The following is a 25,353-nucleotide window of genomic DNA, read 5'->3' as shown; positions in this document are numbered from 1 at the left end:
ATAATAGTTACGTAAAAACTGTAATTTTGAATAAAATACAATTTTTTTCAGTGAAAAAGAAAATATTGAATTTCTGTATCAAAGAAAAAGAGCTTTATAAAAATGAATCGAATTTCCTTTTAGTACATTATTTTTCCATCAAAATATTATTGGAAAACTGCAATATTTTTTAAGATATTATTATTTATGAAAAAAAAATTATGAAAATTATATCTAAAAATAAATCGTACTTTTATACTGACTAATCAATCAAAAAAAAAATTAATTAATGAACAAATGAAATTAATAAATATAATATATTTTTCGGCTTAAATAAAATGTATTTAAATAGACAAATAAATTAATATTCTACCGAGACGAGTGTAATTTATTTATGCACTGAAAGAAAGTAAGTATCAAATTTAAAAAAGATTTATTTTAGTTTTTGAGGCCTCTAATTTTGTAATTCTGAGGAATTTTATGAATTTTAGTTAAAATGCGAAATTTTAATTTTTATAAAAGTGTGAGGAATTTTTATGAATTTTAGTTGAAAAACAAAATTTTAATATAAAAATTTTAATTTTTACAGAGTTCTTAGGAATTTTTATGAATTTTTGTTATATAAAGTGAAATTTTAGTATAAAAAACTTTTATTTTTATAGAACTTTTGAACAATTATTATGAATTTTTGTTAAAATGAGAAATTTCAATACAAGAAATTATAATTTTTATAGATTTTTTATGAATTTTATATTTTTTTTTAGAAGTTTTATAGAATTCTTATGAATTTTTGTTAAAATGCAAAATTTTAACGAAAGAAATTATCATTTTTATAGAATTTTTTTTTAGTATTCTTATGAATATTTATAAATTTTAGTTAAAAAGCGAAATTTTAATATATAAATTTTTAATTTTACAGAATTCTAATGAATTTTTATCAATTTATTGTTAAAAAGAGAATTTTTAATTTTTATAGAATTTTCATAGAATTTTTGTGAATTTTTATAATTTTTAGTAAAGTATTATTAAAAACAATTAAAAAGATTTTCAATTATTAGTAAAACATTTAAAAATTAATTAAAAATTTGTTCTCTGTTTCATAAAATATTTAACAGTTTAAGAATTTTTTATACGAAAATTTCAATATTTATTATTTTGTCTTTTAATAATAAAAATTGTAAAAATTATAATAAATAATATTGCAAGAAAAATAAATATAATTATTATTATGCAAATTAAAAAGGAATAAATGCAGAGAAAGTAAATAAAATAAAAATAAATAAATCAAGAGAAGATGAATTAATAAATAAATAATTTAAATAATAAATTGACTTCAATAGTTAATTTATTTGAAAACCGAGTGATAGAATCATTATTATTATAATTTAAATATTAATTTAAATAAAAAATTAAAAACTATAAAATTTATGAAAACTAATATATTTACGTCTGTCTCTGTATTATATCAAAACAGTCACGCGCATATTTTTCTTATCAAAACAACGTAATAATTTATATAGAATGAAAAGAAGAAAAATAAAAAGAGTAATTATTTATGAATTTGTCACCTCTTTCCTGTTCTCTAAACATTACATAATTTAATTACTATATAATTTCCATTCCTTGAGTAATTTCCAGTAAAGTACCAACTGAGTTAACCAGCACTTTTGCCATTTATTTCCACTAAACGTATAATGACGTAACGACCCACTTCATGAAATTATCGTTTCCTACAAGAGCCACTTGAACGCTATAGGCAAAAAAAATGCACCTATCAAACTAGTTTCTTATCGATCCATCGTCAACACCTTTTTGAAAAAAGGAAAAAAAAATTCAAGTTCTTTATCAATGTAAACAAAAGCCAATGATTAACGAGGAATTTTCCATATTTTTACCACAATACAACCGTAATATAAATATAAGTGTATAATTGACAAGAAATAATTCAGTATTTCATGTAACATGTTCAAGTTAACATTTCTATTTATTATTTCATTCACACTTGGTGTTCGGTCAATCAGCAATGATTGGTGGAGGGACGCCGTAATTTATCAAGTTTATCCACGAAGTTTGAAGGATAGTAATGGAGATGGAATCGGAGACCTTAATGGAATAACTAGCAAGTTGGAACACATAAAGGACATTGGAGCAGATGCTCTATGGCTCTCGCCAATTTACTCCAGTCCACAAGTAGATTTTGGTTATGACATTTCCAACTTTACGGATATTGATCCTCAATACGGGACATTGGCAGATTTTGCAAAATTGATAAAACGAGCAAAGGAATTGAAATTAAAAGTTTTATTGGACTTTGTGCCGAATCATAGTTCGGATCAACATCCATGGTTTAAGAATAGTATCCAAAAAATAAAGCCCTATGATGATTATTTTATCTGGAGGGATGCTAAAATGGTGAATGGTATTAGACAACCACCGAATAATTGGTTGAGTATTTTTAAAGGTTCCGCTTGGGAGTGGAATGAACAACGGGGTCAGTACTATTATCATCAATTTGCGGTTGCCCAGCCGGATTTGAATTATCGTAATAGTGCTTTAAAGCAGGCGATGAGTGATGTTCTGACATTCTGGATGGATCGTGGTGTTGAGGGTTTTCGGGTTGACGCAATTCTCCATTTATTCGAAGACGAACAATTGAGGGATGAGCCAAAGAATGACGCCTCAAATGTCCCCGCTGATGAGTATGCTTCTCTTACACATATCTACACGAGGGATTTGGACGAGACTTATGTGATTGCTCGTGCTTGGAGGAAACTGTTGGATGATTATGCAACGAAGCATCAGACAGATGCGAAATTTATGATAGTCGAAGCGTTGACCACGCCGACGATAATGAAAAAATACTACGATTCAGGTTGTAATCCGTTCAACTTCATGTTCGTCGGTGACTTTAATTTAACATCAAAAGCCGTTGATTTCAAGAGAGGAATCGATAGGTGGCTCGACAACGTTCCAGAGGGTAATGTCTCAAATTGGGTCACGGATAATCACGACAATCATCGAACAGGCACGAGATTTGGTGAGAAAAAATCCGACATGATAACAATGTTATCATTAACATTGCCGGGAATAACGGTTATTTATTATGGCGATGAAATTGGAATGGTGGACAAAAATATAACCTACGAGGAGACTGTTGACGTGGCCGGTTGTAATCTTGGTCCAGACAGATATTATCTGGCTTCGAGGGATCCCGAGAGAACGCCATTTCAATGGGACACAACGACGAGTGCTGGCTTTTCGACAAATTCAAAAACATGGCTTCCAGTTCACGAGAATTACAAGACTCTTAATTTGGCGGCGCAAAAATTGGCAGCAATTTCGCATTATAAGGTATTTAAGGCAATGGCGAAAATAAAGAAAAATCTTTCTGTTCTTAAGGGAGGCGAGGTGGAGGTTCGTTTAATCACGGAGAACATTTTGGGAGTAGTTCGAAGATTAGAGACATCGTCGCCGGTGGCACTTTTAATTAACATGGGAACAGGGGATGAAAGTGTTGATGCTCACACTTGGTTGAATATTCCCGAGGAACTTATTATTTATACGGCAAGTGTTGGTTCGCAAATTCAACCGAATACAAAGGTTAATACAAGTGCTTTGAGACTTCCTGGTTCGTCGTCTTTATTTTTAGCGACGAAATCACAAATTGATTCACTTGACACTAAAACGAAACCATCTTTTGCGACAGTTTCTTCATTCGCTAATGCACCGTTAATTCTTATTATTCTCGTTATTGTTAATTATATTGTTACCTAATTAATGTTAATTGTTTTAAATAATTCATGTTAATTACTTTTTTAATTTCCATTTTTTATCGCATGCTCAAAATCATTCATTTTTAACCTTCAATCAGTTAAAATTGACTTGTACATAAAATGCTAAATCTATCAGTTTTTTTAGTAAATAAAAACTAATGAAAAAAATTATAAATAAAATAGAATTTTTAGAACGAATATAAAAATGAAAAATTTTAACAATTCGTGGAAAATATCAGTCAACTACCAGGAGGTGATTATATTATTTAATTTTGATTTTCACTTTCATTCTCAATTATCATTACCTTTATTTTTTACAATTACTATGACAGATTTATATTTTTACTTTTATTTTCTCTTTGAGAAATTTTCATTTTCACTTTGTTTTCTCTTAATTTTCTTTTCTTTTTCAAAGTCGAAATAAAAATTAATTAAAAGTGAAAACAAAAATTTGTCACCACAGTTTTTCAAAGAATATCAAATTGAGGCAAAAAACGAATCAAAAGTGTTGCGAAGCAACGTTTTGATTCGTTTTTTGTCTCAATTTGATATCCTTAGAAAAAATTAACGTAAAATTAATCGTAACAAAATATTTGTCGAAATGAAAGTGAAAATAAGATTCTTTCAAAGTAAAAATAGAAAAAAGTAAAATGAAATTTAAATTTAAAATGAAATTAAATTAAAAAGAAAAATGAAAGTTGAAACAAAATTCAATAATCGATCACTTCATTCAAAATAAATCAAAATTTAAATTCATTCTAATTTAGTCTCTATTTTAATTTTAGATTGTAAAAATAATTATTTTATCACTTTATTGTTAACTCTCGCAGTATTATTTATTAGTCAAAAATAATAAAGTTTGTAAAAAATCAAACATTTGTAAAATAATTTTCATACTGCAAAAAAAAGAATAAAAAAACGTAAATATGTCATCTGCAGTAATTAAACTGTCAATAATTTTCCTTATCAATATCGCTCAGATTATTCTCATATTTTTCAATTTTTCTTTAAAAATTACTTTTTTAAATTAATTTCAATTTAATATAAGCGAACAACTTTTATATAGGATTTATAAAAATAATTGCATTTTTTAGAAGAATTTTTATATTTATGAAAATAAATAAATTCTTACGAAGAACATTATTCAAATTTTTGAAAATAATTATTATTATAATTAATTATTAATTATTATTATTATTATAATTATTATTATTATTTCGAAGAATTTTATTAGAATCTTTGAAAATAATTGAATTCTTTTAAGAAATTTTATTAAAATTTAAAATTCTAATGAAACTAATTGAAATCCTTGGAAGAATTTTATAACTTATGAAAATAATTCAATTCTTGCAAAGAATTATATCTAAAATTATTTAAATAATTGAATTCTTTTGAAAAATTTACTTAACATTTTACTGTTGAAGATAATTGAATTATTTTAAGAAATTTTATTAAAATTTTTAAAAATAATTTAAATCTTGCGAAGAATTTTATTATTATTGAAAATAATTGAATTTCAGCGAAAGTATTAAAGATAATAAACAATTGAAATCTTACAAAGAATTTTATTTAAATCTTTGAAAATAATTGAATTTCTGCAAAGAATTTTATTATTTATAAAAATAATTAAATTTTTTGCGAAGAATTTTTTTAATTAGAAAAAACAATTGAATTCTCACGAAGAAGTTTTTACAATTTTTAAAAATAATTGAATTATTTCAAAAAATTTTATTGAAATCTTTGAAAATAATTGAATTACTGACAAAAATCCTAATCAAAATATTTTTAAATAATTGAATTCTTTTAAGAAATTTAATTAAAATTTAAAATTCTAATGAAAATAATCGAAATCCTTCGAAGAATTTTATAATTAATTTATAAAAATAATTGAATTATTTAAAAAAAATTTATTAAAATTTTTAAAAATATTTCAATTCTTGCGAAGAATTTTATTATTAATGAAAATAATTGAATTTCAGCGAAAGTATAAAAGATAAAAAAACAATTGAAATCTGTAGAAAAATGTAATTAAAATTGTACAAAAAATAATTGAATGCATCCGAAAAATTAAATCATTCACGAAGAAAATAATTGAATTCTTGTGAAGACTATTATTAAAATTTTCAAAAATAATAAATGGAAATAATTAACTATAGTTAATTGGTTAATAAGTGAATTTTCAAAAACTTTAAAAATAAGATTACTCAAAAATTGAAGTTTATATTTGAAAACAAAAAAATTTATAATTTTCACCGTTATTAATAAAAAATTGAATTAAATAAATTTTTTTAGCATTTAACTTTTAAAAACTATTATCAAAACAATAAAAAATAAACAAACCTCCTTATAATAAAAATCAAAATAGTAAAATTCACTCTTTTCTAAATAACATTTTGAAAAAAAAACAACTCAATTATTTTTCTATGGCTTACGAATTCAATATGGTTATTTTTGTCAAAGTGGTGACATTAAAATTCATGAATTTTTCTTTTTATTGCTTTCTACGATCAAGGCAATAATTTGAATGAGAAGCATATTAAAATTTGTAGCTTTTTAAAAATGTGAAAAATGTTATTTTTTTCAAAAAGTGGAATATCTTTAATATTTATTGCCTCATTTACATGAGCCAACACAGCTCGATAAAAATGAGAAGAATTTAAACCACAATGCTGCGTCGCGGTTTTTCTACCGCGTAAAAAGCAACTACCTAAAAAATTATCTTCCAAATTTTTCTTTTTCCTGGCTTTTGCTTTTTATATATTTTTTTTTTACTTTTTAAAATGAAATTCCGGTTTTATCAAACAAAAAAAATTATTGTTATGCTGATGAAATAACAGTATTTTATTCTCGAATATAACAATCTCGTTTTAAACCATTTCGGATAATGAAAGTATACAACAGTATATATTTGCAAATATATTTCAACTTTTTTATGACAATAAAATTATTTATAATTATAAATTTTTTTGAATTTGTTCAATAGAATTCATTTATTGATTATTAATTTCTATAGAATTCTTTTTAAATCTTAATTCAGAAAAGGAAATAAAAATAAAATTTGACATTTTTTTGTAACTTAATTTCAAGACTATTCGAGATATAATAAAAAATCATTTTATAAAAATTTTAATAATTTAGTTTTTTATATTTTACAATTCAGTGGATTTAATTAGAATTTTAATTAAATTTTCATAAACTAAAACATAATTAATTTAAATTCTCATATAAATGAGCAAAAAAATAAGAGCAAACATTAAAAGCTCTTTTGAAATTACATATTTTTCACATTAAAATTCCATTTCAAAACTTTATGTATATTTTAGCTTTAATTAGATGTTTAAGTTAATATTCTAAAAATATTGTAATTAAAATTTTCAAAATAATAATTCATTACACCGAAAAAATAATAATTTTAATTAAAAAATAAAGTTTGGCTCTTAATTAAAAATAGAAAGGTATTTATATTATTTTCAAAGTTAGATCATAAAATATTCTCTTTAAATTTGTATTAGTAAATTTGTTTACTAATTTTAATGAGTGATTGATATTTTGCATTTGAATTAGTAAATTTTACCAATAAATTGGTAGAAATCGACGAATTGTAACAAAAGTTTTAAGAATAATTACATTTTTCAAAAAATTTGATTAAAATTACCTATATTAAAAATAATTAAAATTCTGAGATGAGTTTCATTATTTGTGAAAATAATTGAATCCCTTAGAAGAATTTTATTATTTTTGAACAATATTTAATTTTTGCAAAGAATATTATTACTCTTGAAAATAATTGAATTCCTGCAATAATTTGTAACTTTGAATTTGTACTTTGTAACTTTGAAATAATTTCAAAAAAAAATCCGCAATTAAACTTTCTCTAAAAAATTATAATTCCACAGAACTATTAGTTAAAAATATGAAAAATTCAGATTTTCAAAGATTTTAATTTGAAACCTTGTCAAAATTAAATTATTTATAAAAATTCAAGCTATATTGCTTTTAATATTCAATTATAATCTAAAATTTTAACTGAAATTCATTTTTAATCAATTTTTATTAGAAAATCCTATTAGAATTCAATTATTTAAATACAAAAAAAAATTTGTTGAATTGTTTTGAATTGAATTCTCATTTAAAGGATTTTATCAAAAAAATTTTAAATAATTAAATTCTTTTGACGAATTTTAATAAAATTTTTAAGAATAATTACATTTTTCGAGGAATTTAATTAAAATTGTATTAAAAATAATTGAAATTCTGCAATAAATTTTATTATTTTTGAAAATAATTGAATCCTTAAAAAGAATTTTATTATTTTTTAACAATATTTAATTTATCCAAAGAATATTATAAATCTTGAAAATAATTGTACTTTTGCAATAATTTGTAACTTTTCCAAAATAATTTTTTTTTTGTTTTTAACTAAAATATAAAAAATTTAGATTTTCAAATATTTTAATTTGAAACCTTTTCAAAATGCAATTATTTCTAATGATTCACCTTGTAATGCATTTAATATTCAATTGTAATCTAAAATTTTTACTGAAATACATTTTTAAATCAATTTTTATTAGAAAATTCTACTGGGAATTCAATTATTTAAATACAAAAATAAATAATTTTTTAAATAATTCTATGTTTCTTAAAATTGAATTATCATAAAGAATTTTATCAATAAATTTTTAAATAATGGAATTCTTCTCACGAATTTTAATGAAATTTTTAAGAATAATTCCATTTTTCGAGAAATTTGATTAAAATTATATTACTTATGAAAATAATTGAATTCCTAAAAATAATTTTATTATTTACGAAAATAATTGAATGCCTATAAAAATTTTATTATTTATGAAAATAATTGAATGAATGAGAAATTTTTATTATTTTATGAAAATAATAAAATTAAAGGTTTGTATAGAGTTTTATGAAATTTTTTTTAAATAATTGAATTTTTTTGAAAAATTATATTAAAATAGTAGATATTAAAAATCATTGAATTAAGGGAAATTTTTGAAAATAATTGAATTTCGGAGAAGAATTTTATTATTTATAAAGATAATTGAAATTCTGTTGGGAATTTAAAAAAATTTTCTTTTTTTTTTAAATTCTCTTTTAGAAAAGTGCATGTTTGTTGGAATATTGTAATTAGTGGAACTTGGTCTAAAATCACCTTTTAAAGCGCGAGAGTCTTTGCTTTAGCCAGAAGCTTATATCAAAATCGGCTCAAGTACCATAAGCGGGGTCGACAATATTCTAAAGTTGGCGATATCGTAGTCGAAATCCACTTGAGGACTTGTGTAAATTGTTGAAAAGCCATAAAGCATCATCTCCAATATCCTTTACATTTTCACCATCCTTGCTGCTAATTTCAATTCAGATCTTCAATTTCATCTTCATTTCTGTCCTTAGGAAAGTTTTCCTATATTTCAAACTGAATTTCAAAATGAAAATACTATCAAATGTGATAAAATTTGGAAATTGACAATATAAAACAAAATACATTACTAAAATATACTAAAATAAAAAAAATAAATAAATAAAGAAAATGATTGTTAATAAAGCAGACCTGACATGAAGTAATATTAAAAAATTTGACAATTCTAAGAAGAAATATTTTTAGTATTTCAGAAAAGCGACTCTATTCAAAACTGGGTTAATTGGAGAAAATATTTTAGCAGTAATCTGAAGATTGAATATAGTTCATTAACTTTATTAAGGAAAGGTATGAATTGTGCTTTTGATTATTGCATCAAATAGAAATGCTATTGTTGATGATATAGTAACTGTTTAAATATTCCCAGGGCAAATTTATTTACATATATATAGCAAGTGCCGATTCAAGAGCAGTATCTTCAATATAACTTCTATTGACACAAAATTATTTAAGTCTATTTCTGAATATCTGCATTTCTGATTTCCTCGACTTTCTGAAATTATATATAGGTATTTGAATTTTTAACAGTTATTTGTTGTAACTGGATATAAGTTTTTGTCAATAATTTTCTATTTTAATAATAATCCACTTAAATCGTATGGTATCGAATTTATAAAATTACTAATTATAATTAAATTAATATAATATAATTTCTACCTGATCTAAATTAAAATTAGCGTAATGATCATTTAATAAATCAAATTCGTAAAAAATAGTTATAATAATGAACTATTTTTACTGTTTTTTACCAATTTAAAATCTTTTAAATTCAAAAAAAAAAAATTTAGATTGAAAAGTAAAAATTTAGTAAAAATTGTTTTAGAAATTTTACCATTTCATTCAGTAATTTTCAATTTTTTTACTCAAGTGTTTAGTGAGAAATTTACTTAAATAGTTAACTACTTAAGTTAACTATTTTTTAGTTAACTATTTAAGTTAACTATTTTTACTACCTTATCAGACTAAATTGAATGTTTTAAAATTGAGAAAAAACCTTTCATAAATAATTTAAATAGTAAAAATATTTAAAAAATAGTGGAATTAGTAAAAATTCTTATTTAGTAATTTTCCATTTTTTAACACAAGTCTTCAGTGAAAGATTACTAAAAATCGGCTATTTTCACTACTTTTTACTAATTTCAATTCTTTTAAATTGGAAAAATAAAATACAGAAAATGTTAAAAATAGTAGAAATAGTACAAAATAGGAAACATTATTATTGAAATTTTACTATATTTCATTTAGTAATTTTCAAGTTTTTTACTCATGTGTTTAGTACAAAATTACTAAAAATCAGCAAAAATATTCAACACAAAGTTAACTATTTATGTTTACTACTTCAAATTCTTTTAAATTAAAAAAAAACTTTTTAAATACTATAAATAGTAAAAATAGTAAAAAATAGTAAAAATGCTTATTGAAATTTTAGCACTTCATTTAGTACTTCTTAATTTTTTTACTCAATGTGTTTAGAGAAAAATTACTAGAAATAAAGTATATTTACTACTTTTTATGAATTTCAATTCTTTTGAATTTAAAACAAAACATTTTGAATATTTTAAATAGTAAAAATAGTAAAATAATAGAAAAAAATAGTAAATATCCTTAGTGAAATTTCACCACTATATTTAGTAAGTTTCAATTTTTTTTACTTCAATGTTTAGTGAAAAAATGACTAAAAATCATCTATTTTTATTACTTTTTCCTATTTTGAATTTCTTTTAAATAAAAACAAAAAAATTTAAATAGTTAAAATAGTAAAAATAGAACAAAATAGTAGAAATTCTTATCTAAAGTTTACAGGAGTAAAATTATTTAGTAATTTTTAAGTTATTTACTCTTGTTTAGAGTGAAAACTGAAAAAATACTTAAAATTATCTATTTTTACTACTTTTTACTAATTTGAATTCCTTTAAATTAAAAAAAATTCTCTTTGAAATTTTACTGAAGTATTTAGTGAAAAATTACTTAACATCGGTAAAAATATTCATCACCATTTAACACTATTTTATTTAATTATTTTTACTAATTAAAATTTTTTTTAAATAAAAAAACCTCTTTAAATACTTTAAATAGTATAAAAAAGTAATAATGCTTGCTGAAATTTTACCACTTTATTTAGTATTTTTTAATTTTTTTACTCAAGTGTTCAGCGAAAAATTACTAATTTACTATTTTTACTTCCTTTTACTAATTTGAATTTTTAAAAATTGAGAAAAATCTCTTTTAATAGCTTATATTGAAAAAATAGTGAAAATAGTAAAACAAGTAAAACAAGTAAAAATAGTTAAAATAGTAAAATATTAAAATAGTAAAAATATTTAAAATATTAAAAATAGTGAAAATAGTAAAAATAGTAAAAATATTAAAAATAGTAAAAATAGTAAAAATAGTAAAAATAGTAAAAATAGTAAAAATAGTAAACATATTAAAAATAGTAAAAATAGTAAAAATAGTACAAAATAATAAAAATAGTGAAAATTCTTAGTGAAATTTTACTACTTCATTTAGTAAATTTTCAATTTTTTCACTCAAATTTTTACTAAAAAATGACTAAAAATCACTAAAAATATTCATCACCAAAATCAAGGTCCTATAACTCTCAATGCTATAATTAAAAACATAATTTTATCATCACTCTATCTTTAAATCTCAATCTCTTAATACATTTAATATCCAATCTCTCTTAACACACTTCCCACCCAATCTCTTAATACTCTTAATACGCAGTTCATATCACAAGAAAATATCCCATATTCTTTCAATTTCAAATCCAAAGGTAAATATGTTAAAGCAATTTGCAATTATCTCCAAACTGTATATACATATATAATAGATAGTGAATAATTTTTTAAAACAATAAAAACTTATCTCCGCACAGGAAATGACATAATATCAAAGTTTCTTGAAATAATAAAAAAAAAAAGAAAAGAAAAAAAATCGGACAGAATAATGTATTATGTCAGAGATAGTGAGCGAAATATCAAAGGAATGATGTCTCTTAGAATTTCAATCTAGAGAAGGAAGAATAAAAAAAATGAGGATTACATTAGCGAAGATTGTACAATACTGTTTCATTGTTCAATTCCTTTTGTTTAAATTTGTAAAGTTTTTCTTCCCCTTTTTTCTGGCACGAATCCGATGACGAATCGAGAAATCTTCTCTCTCTCTCTCTCTTTTTTTCTATATCACTGAGAGAAAGAAAAAATTAAAATAATATGACGAGAGAAAATTCTCGAAAATTCATTCAAGAATATTTATATGTTCACTTGACTTTAATATTATCATGAATACTTTCATTTTAATTGAATACGACAATTATACTCTTTTTTTTCCTTTCGCAAAAAAAAATACACTAATGCTTACCACCGAAAATTTAAGAAAAGATCCTGAAAGAAACCCTCTGGGGTTTTTCATTCACAACTATAGTGTGCTTGCGAATGTACTTATTCAGTTATTAGGAACTTTCTCTTTTAGATCCATTTGGAATCTTGCCAAACATAAAAGATTTCAAGCTCTTTTTTCAAGAAAAATACATCAGATTTTTTTTTTTCCCTTGAAAAAAAAGAAGTTTTCTACTAAAGAAAGGTTTTTTACTAAAAAAGAGATTTAAAAAATAGATTTTTACTAAAAATAGATTTTACTAAAAAGAGATTTTTTACTAAAGAAAGGTTTTTTTTACTAAACAAAAATCTTGGCTAAAAAATACAATTAAACAAAATTCTCAAATGAAAAAAAAAAGAATTAAATATTTCTTCTTCTAATTAACTAATTTTAGAGAATTTTCGCTCAACTTTCCTTTCACTACTTTATATAATGCATAAAATAATGAACTTTTTCATATTGCAATATTTAAGAAAAGAGAAAAAAAATATTCTCCTTTCAGAAGTGGGTACTTTAAAATTTGCATTTTTTAAAATGTTTGTAAAAAGACAGGGGAAAAAAACTGAAAATTGTATTTCACTAATATGTAGACAGAGTGGTAACACAAAAGAAGATATAAAGCCTTTGAGAAAGCAGTTTCTTTTCTTGTTATCACAAAAAAAAGGTATAAAAGGTGATATTTAATTGCCGTTGCTTGCACTTTTTTCCTTCTTCTCTTCTTTTTTTTTTATTATTATTGAATAAGGACCATTTTAGGGGACAAGTACTCTAAATTCAAAGAGAGTGTCTTATTGAAGATCCACTTCTGAGAAATCGGTAATGTAGTATACGATGTCTGCAAGGGTCTTGTGTAAATAGATGAAAGCCATATAACGTTGGCTCCGATGTCCTTTATGTGTTCCAATTTAGTTGAGATTCCATTAACGGTACCCCAATACCTGCGCTCCATTACTGTCCTTAAAACTTTAAGAGGAAACTCAGTAAACAATTCCATCACTACCAATCATCAGTTTCACACTATATATATACAATATTGTCCGAAGAAACAGGGAAATATTCAAATTTCATTTTTTATTAATATTTTCCATCAGAAGACGTCAGACTTCGCACTCGATAGTTATAACTATACACGGAGAAAAATATAAAGTAACTTTTACTACTTTTATAGTGAAAAATCTCGGAAAAATTTCCGGTAAAGTATTTCTGGTAATTTTTACTACTTTTAGAGTAAATTTTGCTACGTTTGAAGTAAATATTTGTAAAAATTAGTAAAATTTACATCGAACGTAGCAAAATTTACTCCAAAAGTAGTAAAAATTACCAGAAATGATTTACCGGAAATTTTTCACTATAAAAGTAGTAAAAGTTACTTAATATTTTTCTCCGTGTATAATAATATTTGAATATTCTTTCATTCATTCACTTTTTCTGTCCCTCACACTCTTTTGTTTATACTTTTGTTTTTTGTTAACTTTAGATGGATTGTATATTTTATTATTATGTTATAATTATTTTTATTTTACAATTAATTCAAAATTGTAATGACAAATAGAAATCATCAGAATTTTTTTCACTCCTTTTCATTAAAAGACTAAAGTTAAAATATATAATGTTTTGTCAAATTGAAATTCTGCAGACATTTGTTCTTTACTTCTCAGAAAAATTAGAAAATTGTTAAACAACTGTGATTGAGAAATAGAAAATTTATTTATTTTCCATTATTTTTGTTTATGAATCACAATATTTTTAACAAAATTATTAGTTTGTTTTAGAAAAAGAAGAAAAATATTTGCACAATTCCTATTTTTTGTCTTATTTTTGGAACAGGATTTTCCACAGGAATTAAGATATGCAAAAATTTCAAATTCAAATTGAGTTCCTTAAAATATTTTTATTATTTATCAAACTAATTGAATTTCTATGAAATTTTTATTATTTATGAAAATAATTAAATGTTTGCATACAAATATATTGAAATTTTTTTTAAATAATTGAATTCTTTTTGGGAAATTTTATTAAAATAGTAGATATTGAAAATCATTGAAATTAGAAAAATGCATTTTATTTTTGAAAATAATAATTGAAATTAGGACAAGAATTTTTTTTTACATTTATGAAAATAATTGAACTCTGGAGAAGAATTTTGTTATTTATAAAGATAATTGGGATTTTTACAAGAATTTTTTTTAAATTTTGAACATAGTTGAATTTTATAAGAAGAATTTTATTTATTTTTTTTTTTAAATAATTGAATTTCTGCAATTATTCGTAATTTCTCCAAAACTGAATTTTTTTTAGTGTTTTCAATAAAAATTTAAATTAGAAAATTTTTAAATTCTATTATTTTTAAAATTGCTAATTTTATTTAAAAAATGCAGCAAGAAGTTGCTAGTTGCTTTTAAAAAAGTAGCAAAAAGTAGCTTTCAAACTAAAAAAAAAAAACTAGTAAGAAGTAGATATCGAAAAATTAAACTTGACATAAAAAAAACTCGTTTTAGACACTTCACAAAACTGATAAAAATTTCATTCTATATTTTATTTTCCTGACTTTTTCCTAATTTTCATAAAAAACATTTACTTCTTTCTTATCCTATACTAATAAATTGAATTCCTTCAACGAATTTTATATAATTCATGAAAGAATTAAAATATTTATAAAAATAATTTAATTCTTGTGAAGAATTTTATTAAAATTTTTAAATAATTGATTTCTTTCGACTAATTTTATGCAAATTCTAATTTAAATAATTGAATTTCTGAGAAATGTGAATTATTCATGAAAAGAATTGAATTCTTACGAAGATTATTACAAAAATTTTTTTAAATAATTAATTTCTGTTTGGAAATTTTATGAAAATAGTGGATATTGAAAATCATTGAACTGCGAAAAGTTTTTAAAAATAATTAAATTTTACAAAGAATTCTATTAAAATTTTTGAGAATAATTGAATTCCTAAAAAGCACTTTATTATTCACAAAAATAATTGAATTCTTGTAATGAATATTGTTATTTATGAAAATAATTGAATTTTGCAAAGAATTTTATTAAAATGACTTAAAATAATTGAATTTTCGGGAATAATTTTGTTATTTATCGATATAATTGAATTCTTTCAAACAATTATTTATGTAAACAATTGAATTCTTGGGAAGAATTTTATTAAAATCTAAAAGAATAATTGAATTATTTAAAAAAAATGGAATTAAAATTCTATTTAAAATAATTGATTTTTTTCCAAGAATTTTATTCAAATATTTGAAAATAATTGAATTCCTGTGAAAAATTTGAATATTTTTGTAAATAATTGAATTCTTCCAAAAAATTTAAAAGACATTTTTTTAAATAATTGATTTTTTCGAGGAATTAAAATTAAATTTTTAAGAATAATTACATTTTTTGATCAATTCCTGTAAAATTGTATTAAAAATAATAAAAATCCTGCGATGAATTTTCTTCTTTATGAAAATAATTGAATAGTTGCGAAGAATTTTATTATTTTTAAAAATAATTGAATTATTACAAAAAATTGTATTAAAATGTTTAAAAAGAAATGAATTTCTGTCCAAAATTTTATTATTTTTGAAAATAATTAAATTCTTTATAAGAAATTTATAAACATTGTTTTAAATAATTAATTTTTTCGAAATATAATAAATATTATAAACATTTTATTTTAAAATAATTGAATTCTTGTGAAAAACTTTATTTGTGAAAATAATTGAATTTTTCGATTAATTAATTTAAAATCGTATTAAAAATAATTAAAATTCTTCGATGAGTTTTGTGATTTATGAAAATATTTAAATTCTTGCTTAGAATTTTATCAAAAATATTTTTAAAAAATTGAATTGCTATGAAAACTGTTATTATTAGTGAAAGTAATTGAATTATTGTGGAGAATTGTATAAAAATTTTGTTAAATAATTGATTTTTTCGAAATAATTGAATTGTTTTACGAAATTTTATGAAAATACTAGATATTGAAAATAATTGAATTTCGAATATTTTTGGAAAATAAGTAAATCGCTTTAAAGAATTTGATTATAATTTTTGAGAATAGTTTTTTGATTTCTAGTAGGTATTAGCGAATTTAAAGTAGTGTAAATACTCAAAAAAAAAAAAACAGTAGTTGAGTATGAAGCCTGGAAGGTGACAATTTATAATTAAAATCTAAAAAAAAACTGATGATAAGTTTAAAAAAGAATTTTCTTTTTGGTATTCTCTAAAATAAGTTAAAAGTAATTAATTATTAGTAAAATCGTGGTTGACCGATTAAAATTTTATTTGAACTAAAAACAAAATTTATTCGAACCAAAGAAAATTTCTTTGAAGCAAACAAAATTTATTTGAACCGAAGAAAATTTATTCGAACTAAAGAAAATTTATTTGAACCAAAGAAAATTTATTTGAACCAAACGAAATTTATTTGTTAAATTTATTTTTATATAAATCAAAGAAAATTTGTTTGAACCAAACAAAAAGTTCAATAGCTTAAAAATAAATTTAACTAATAATCTGATTAAAAGTTACTTAGTGATTAAAACCATTTTCAATACCATTTCAAATAAATCATTTCTCAATTAAAAGTTTAATCGCCTATAATTAAATCAAGATTCAGTGAAATCACGACCCCTGAGTATTATGTGTAGAATAAATTTACCAAACAAAGAAAAAATAAAGAAAATACGCTTGTAACTTAAATCGAAAACATTTTCTTCTCCTCTACATTTTTTCCACTGTTTTTCTTCAAACCCCCCCCCCCCACGACGATGTTTGTAATATGTGTCATAATTCTTCACTGCATTCCATTCAGAGTTCTCGAGGTTCTTTTTTCTATTTCTGTACTTCACATGACATCCATTTACAATGATCTCAATTTTATTATAGTTCTTGCAAGGACTTTCATGTTTGTATTCTTTCCCTCTTTCTTTTTATTCTCTCTCAGCTTTTGCATTTTACATGTGAGAAGTTCATTTCAAGTCTTTTCCTTTCTTTTTTTTTGTAAATTTTGAATTTTCAGATTCTCCTCTTTTTCTTGAGAATAATTTTCTCATTTCATTTTCATTCAATATCTTAAATTATAATAATTTATCATAGGTATGTATGTTATTTATTAGCACCTATACAAATTAATATTTAGTAATATTTATACAATTTAAATACAGGGTTTCCACAAAAGTTTGATTTTGTTATTCCTGATTTCCAGAGACAAAAAATTCGACTTTTCTTCTGATCTTAAAGAATATTCTGATTCACTCAAAAAATTATTAGATACTCAAAAAAATGTTTTATTACATTTATTTACGAATTTCCTTAAATGTAAAATTATTCGAAAACATCGAGTTTTATTTATAATAAATATTCAATTATTATTATTTTTCCATACAAATTAAGATTTTCAAAAATTTTAAATTCAATTATTCGGTAATTCTTCAATTAAATATATATTAGAAAAAAAACATTAAACAATTTTTAAAAAAAATGCAAAATTGATTCTACTGAAATGTTAATATTAAAAATATGAAAAATTCAAATTTTCATAAATTTCAATTTAAAACCTTTTCAAAATTCAATTATTTCTAAAAATTTACACTATAATGCTATTAATATTCAATTATTATCTAAAATTTTAACTGAAATTCATTTTTAAATCAATGTTTATTAGAAAATTCTACGAGAATTCAATTATTTAAATATAAAAATAAATCATTTATTGAAGAATTGAATGTTTCTTAAAATTAAATTAACATAAAAAATTTTAACAGCGAATTTTTCAATAATTTTATTCTCTTGACGAATTTTAATAAAAATTTTATGAATAATTATTAAAATTCGATTAAAATTGTATTACAAATAATTGAAATTCGACGATGAGTTTCATTATTTATGAAAATAATTGAATTCCTAAGAAGAATTTTATTATTTACGAAAAAAATTGAGTTATTGCGAAGAAATTTTTGAAAAAATTTATAATTAATTGAATTTATGTGAAAATTTTATTATTTCTGAAAATAATTAAATTCATTCTAAGAATTTTAATAAAAAGTTTAAGAATAATTGCACTTTTCAAAGAATTTTATTATTTATGAAAGTAACTGAATTCTTGCAACAAATTTTATAAGCAATTTTTTAAATAATTGAATTCCTGTAATGAATTCGGTTATTTGTGAAAATAATTGAATACTAACGAAGAATTTTATTTAAATTTTTCAAATTAATTAAATTAAAATTGTATTAAAAGTAATTGAATTTTTGTTTTTTGCTAAGAATTTTGTTACTTTTAAAAATAATTAAATTTCTGCAATAATTTGTAACTTCTCCAAAATTCAATTATTTTAGTGTTTTTAACTAAGATTCTTCTATAAATCCATAATTTTTCATAATTAATTAAATATACTTAATTTTTTCCAATACTTTTAATAAATGTTTAATAAATAATAAATAAATATTCCTAAATTTTCCCTGATTTTCCTGACCAATTTTACTTTCTCTGACTTTTCCCTTAATTCCCTGACCTTTGTTATAAATTAATTAATTAAAAAATTAAATTAGGTGTTATTAATTAATTATTATTATGTGTTATAAACTAATTTAGTATCATAGGTGGCATAAACACTCTCTTGAAAAAGTTTACTACTCCAGGTAATTAACTCCTCTTAAAAGACATATTGTCCCTTCTTTTGTTTTTCTTCCCGTCTTTCGCTGTCTTCTAAAACTTTCTAAACGAGTTTTAGTTTCAACAAATGAAAACAAAAGAAGATTTTTTTATTTCGATCTTTCTAGCACAGCAACTTTATCGTTTTTTATTTATTCTTTATGAAACAAAACAAATTTCATCTAATTAGTCTATTTTATTTATATTCACATAAATATTCATTAGTCGACAACAACCAAGTGTCGACGTTTCCTCTTTCAGAAAGTTCCAATGAATATTTCACTTTTGAATATGAAAATCTTTTCTCTGTATAAATGAACTGTTCACTGTAAGCTCAGACTTAATTCCCAAAAGAGTAGGGAATTCAAATTTTCATTACTTCTGATATCCAGGTGAAACTTTTAAGTTTTAACAAGTTGAATTCAGTTTAGAATACGCGTTCAATATTCCCGTCTGTATTCTTTAGAAGTGAGTAATTAATATTTTTTCTCCAACTAAATTCTAACCAAAAAAAAAATAAATTAAACAACTAAAAACCACAGGAAATTTATTTCAAACAAATAAAAAACTTTATTTGAAACGAATAAAATTTATTCGAACCAAATGAAATTTTATTTGAGGCAAAAAAAAACTTTTTTTTGAATCAAACAAAATTTATTCGAACCGAAAAAAATTTATCTAAACCAAAGAAACTTTATTTGAAAAAAAAAAAAAAATGTATTCCAACCAAAGAAAATTTCTTTGAAGCAATCAAAATTTATTCGAACCAATGAAGATTTATTTGAACCAAAGAAATTTATTTGCACCGAATAAAATTTATTTGAACCAAAGAAAATTTATTTGAACCAAAAAATTATTGCACCGAAAATATTTGCATCCAATAAAATTTATTTTAATCAAAGAAAATTTATTTCGTACCAAACAAAAAGTACAGTAGTCCCTGAGACAAATAAACCTTTTTTCTCAGTGTAACTATAACTGATTCAAACATATTGTCCACCCAGTGTATAAAATTAACACATATATTTGTATAATATCCACGAAAAAAGAGTTCTAATCTTTTATTCATAATTCTTTATGGATCATTTTTTAAAAGTATTTGCCATTTTATTTGCATTTTTTTTTCTTTTTTGCCTGAACGTGTCGTCATATGTTATGCGGTCAAAGTGAGAAAACGGTTGGAAAAGGACATGAAGGACAAAAGAGGATGAAAAGATTTTATCTGCGGTGTAGAGCTTTGTTTGAGAAACCGTTTCGTCGAGGGAGAAAGAAGGAAACGTTATGGCTGCAATTCTGTCAGATAAAGGCTAGCGCGCCCGTATATACCTTGGGCAAGCTTTAATGCGACTTGAGCAAAATATAACTAATGCACTGCGAATGAAATATGGAAAGTGAATTATTAAAAGTAAGATATCAGGCGCAAGAAGCGCACGATAATAACTTTTTTAAACTCTTCCTTCTTTATTCATTTTAATTTCAGAATTACGGCTAAAGATAATTCCTTCTTCACTTTCAACTTTAGATGTACAATTCATCAATATGAACATTTTTTTTATATGATAATAATAAAAATAATAAAAATAATAATATAATAGATAATATAATTAAACTCTAAAAAATGTTAATAAAATTAATTCTATCTCAGATCCGATAATCTTTCTATTTTATTGAACATAAAATAAATTATTTTCGAATTTCTTTTGAGTTGTCACAACATTTTTATTTCACTTTTTCTTTCATCATTTTTTTAATTTCCGGTAAGAATTTTTACTTTTTTCCTGATCGGATAACTTTATTTTTTACTTTTCGTAAAACTCAATTTTTTTACCCAAAAAAAAAAAAAAATGATTTGTTTCAAGTAATCGATTACTTGCCTATTATCAAATAAATATTTTATCGAATAATCTTTATTTGAATCATGATTTATCTACAGATAAATTTTATTTGAACCAATAATAATTAATTAACCATTAATTAATCGTATTTGCTTCAAATACTGAAGTATTTTAAGCAAATGCCATTTAGTTGATTTAAATAAAAATTATTTGATTCAAATAAAAAATTACTTGCCTACTATCAAATAAATATTTTTTGGTACAAATAATTTTTATTCTGGTCAATTAAATGTTATTTCTTTTAAATACTGGTTCAAATAAAATTTATTTGCTTCAAATATTGAAATTATTTATTTATATTATTTAGATATCTCTCTTTATTCTTAAAAAAAATTAAATTTAAAAAACAATTTTTTTTTCAGAGTGAACCGTCCTCTTAATCAGATTTTCAAAGTTTCAATAACTTTTTAATTAAATTTTACGAAATTCGAATAATTTAAAATTTATTTAATTAATTATCTCCGAGAGTTCAATTATCTTCAAAGAATTGAATAAAAATTAGAAATTAGAATAAAACAATTAAATTTTTTAACATTTGTACAAAATCTGAGTTTTTTTCTATAATAATATTAATAAAATTTCCCGACATTTTCTGAATTCTTGTTTCCTAACTTTCTTCATTACCCTGACATGTGGCCTTAATTCAAATTTAATTTAAATTCATATTTAAACTTCATTTAAATTTATATTTAAATTTATATATTTAAATTTGATTTAATTTAATTTATATTAAGATTTAAATTCAATTTCCCTGACGTTAATATAATAAATTACAATTGTAGAAAAATTTTCTATAAAAGTAATTTTCTCAATGACAATTTATCAAAACGTCATATTTTTTTGTTTCAGTCCATCTCAGGATATTGCAAAAATGAATTCTCTAATCTAAAAACCAAAGTAAGTACTAATTCTATGTTTATAATATTAATATCATAAAAAAATCTACTGAATCAAATATTAATATAATACTTCAGTTGACAACAAAATCAATTATTTTTTGCTTTTAAATTAAATTTAATATTCTTCTTTTCAATGAGAAAACGAAATTCAAAATTAAATAATATAATCTCGTTTTCTACTTGAAATAACAAATATTTTATTTTATACAAAAAATCATAAATCTATATTTTTATTTTTAATATAAATAACAAAAAATAAAAAAAGAATTTCTTTTCAATTCACGAGCTTCATTTTCCAAGGATCTTAAATTGAGACCATAAATAAGTATGTATCATATTATTGCGATAAAATTTAATACTTTATGCAATTTAGTACAATTTTAATGATCTCAATTTGAGAGGCTTAGAAAAACCACTGAAGAAAATTGAATAGAAGACGAATTATTTTTAATTCATTTATTTTATATGTAGAGTATACACGAAAAAAAATTTTTTAATTCTAAAATAAATAGCCAACCGAAAAAATATATTTGAATTAAATTTTAGAATTGAATTAAACGTAATTTTTATTTAATCAAACTTAAAATATATTGAATCAAAATTATGATTACAGGACAAAAAAATCCAATCCAAAGAATCCAGACCGAAAAATCCAAGAAAAAGAGTCCACAGTAGAAAAAATCCAAAATAAAAATGTCCAAAGTCAAAAACGTCCAAAACAAATAGTGAAACATGTGAAAAAGCCACGTTTTTACTTTTTACGCTATAAAATCGAAATTTAAAATATTAATTTTTAAAATCGCAGGATTTTAATTATATAAACATAAATAATAAAATTCTTCAGAAAAATTCAATTATTTTTATAAATTAAAAAAATTCTTTACAAAAATTCAATTATATTTTCATAAATAATAAAAATTTCTAGAAAAATCTCAATTATTCTATAAAATTTTTCAAACAATTATTCCAAGAAATACAATTATTTTCAATAATTTTGATAAAATTCCTTACAAAAATTAAATTATTTTTTAAAAATATAATTCCAATTATATTACTCGATTAATTTAATTATTTTAGGAAATTTGAAATGTTAAGTTTACCTAACAAATTAAAAAAAGAACAATTTTATTCATTTATTTAATTCAAGGCAACTATTTGAATTTTTTTATCTTAATTTTTTTTTCATTGGATTTATTTCTTTGGACTTTTTGACAAAAACAAAAAATCCAAAAAATAAGTCAAAAAAATTTTTTTTTTAATTTTTTGGATTTTTTGGTTTGGACTTTTTGTCCGAATACTAAAAATTATAATTCAAAAATAATTATTTCGTTGTCTCTATAACAGAGATAAATATGTTTAATTCAAATAAATATTATTTTCTCACTGTAATTTATCACGTGAAAACAAAATTCATGGATTATCTTCATTATTAAATTTTATTAGTATTAATATTTATTAAAATTAATATTTGTTAACGTTAATATATTAATAGTACGATTTAATATTTGCTTTTTATTTAAACCGATTTGTTAATTATTTTGTAACTAAAAAGTCAAAATACGTTATTTTAAAACCTGTAGATTTAATATTTTAATGTTTCTTTTTTTTAATTTTCTTTCATCATTTTTTAATTATTCCTTTAATAATGATATTTTATCAATAATATATAATTATATGTATTTTAATATATATTTACTTACGAAATGAACTCGACAGGAAACGTATTGTTTAACTCACCTGAAACAAAAAGAAAAGGAAATGCTTTATGAGAATTATAAAAAAGAAAAAAAAACAAATTATAAAATATTTGTAAATTTACGAATTATAATTATTTATTTGTATTTAAATTTTTATTAATATTCATTAATATTTATATTTACTTATATTTATAATTTTCTATATAATATTTTATTATAATATTTTAACTCATATTTTATATTTATATAAAATTTTTCGTCAAATTTAGAACGAAAATTTTTTCAGTCTATACAATAAACACTGTGTAGCATAAAAAAAATGGAATTAATTAACAATAAAAATTATTTACGGCACTTAGATAAATTTTTGAAGTAAGAAAATTTTTTTTTAAATATGATTAATGCAAATGCCGAGAGGAAGTAGTGAATATATATGCATATAAAATAATAAGTATGTGTGAGAAAAGTTTATCCACGTCAAGTGAAATCTGATTGCATGATTTCTCAAAAAGGGAACTAATCAAACTTCACTTAACAAAATGACCTAATCTCAATTTAATTGAAAATGTAAGTGAGTAGCGAAGTAATGTACATATATATAAATGTGTATACATATATATAACTTCTCTTAATTTCACGTAAATGAACTTAGAAACAATGCAACGCTACGTAATTCATTTATGTTGAAATTGTCGTCGGAAACTACAAGTACTTTTAGTCAGACACTCTCTTTGTCTACAGCTTTGTTACATTCCGACTAAACTGCTCATCATAAATTTTAAAGTTTTGCATCCTTCAAGTGAAAATTATCTAAATATCAGGCTAATGAAATTCCTTAAAAGAATATACACACACTTTTTAAAAAATTCTGATTTATGTTCTACACTAAATTTCTTCTCGTATAATTAATAAACTCTAAAAATATTGAGAGACAAACTTTTATTAATTTTTTTTAATTTAAAAACATTTCTTTAGTTTTTCTTTTCCTAACTTGATAAATTAGAGTTATCCATCGATTTTAATTTTTAGTTTTTCTTTGTCTAACTTGATAAATTAAAGTTATAAAGTTTAGTAAATAAATAAATACTATTGTAGATCTTGTTTTTGGAATTTTAAAAGTAATTTTTCAAATAAATAAATAATAAATTAATTATTATATAATTGCTGCTAAAAATAACAATTTATTATTAAACGACCACCAAAGAATAAAAGCAAACAGAAAATTTTTTTTTTCAACGAAATATAATTTAAATAATTTCAATTCTAAACCACCGAAAAAAGGGGGATAAAAATATAGCAAGACATAAATTTTTAATTCCCTATTTATAAAGTCATAAACATGTATATGAATTTATTTGCATTTTTCCAAGAGAAATGCGTGAGGGGAAAAAAATGATGATAAAAGGCTAACATTTTTTTTTTCTTGATTTAACGACAGTTGAGTTACGAAATTAAAGAGCGTATATATAGCATTAATAAAAAAAAGGAAGATAAGTCGTTCAAAATGTAAAAACCGCGCGCCACTCTAATTTAAATATACTCGTAATTTAGAAAAAATTACCCCCAAGAAAATATGGAAAAAGCTTCTTAAGCTTGTTTTTAAAAATTCGCCACAGCTCGAAAGCTGTGGCATGACTTA

General features: G+C 21.8%; 2 protein-coding genes across 4 annotated transcripts in view; both read left to right on the top strand.

The window, feature by feature from the left end:
- The window catches only part of LOC122509502 (protein artichoke-like), a 189,994-nt gene that overhangs the window by 94,065 nt on the left and 70,576 nt on the right, over positions 1-25,353 (top strand). The window contains exons 3-4 of one of the 3 annotated variants that reach the window (XM_043623627.1): positions 20,391-20,628; positions 21,968-22,015. The gene's annotated coding sequence lies outside the window, so the exon portion shown is untranslated. Of the gene's footprint in view, positions 1-20,021; positions 20,629-21,967; positions 22,016-25,353 lie in introns of those variants that run through there. The other 2 variants (XM_043623626.1, XM_043623625.1) reach the window with 2 other exon arrangements.
- Positions 1,914-3,920, top strand: LOC122509503 (maltase 2-like). The gene has a single exon (XM_043623628.1). It carries the CDS (start codon positions 1,942-1,944, stop codon positions 3,751-3,753), a length of 1,812 nt encoding a protein of 603 aa, XP_043479563.1. The 5' UTR covers positions 1,914-1,941; the 3' UTR covers positions 3,754-3,920.

The sequence above is a fragment of the Leptopilina heterotoma genome, unplaced genomic scaffold, assembly GCF_015476425.1.
Source record: "Leptopilina heterotoma isolate Lh14 unplaced genomic scaffold, ASM1547642v1 Lhet_60, whole genome shotgun sequence".
Taxonomy (NCBI): Eukaryota; Metazoa; Arthropoda; class Insecta; order Hymenoptera; family Figitidae; genus Leptopilina; species Leptopilina heterotoma.
Note: the sequence above shows the minus strand (reverse complement) of the source record. Positions and strands in the feature narration are given on the sequence as shown.

Coding starts and splice junctions, on each gene's coding strand:
- LOC122509503 (XM_043623628.1), top strand. CDS start 1,942: ATGTTCAAGTTAACATTTCTATTTATTATTTCATTCACACTTGGTGTT.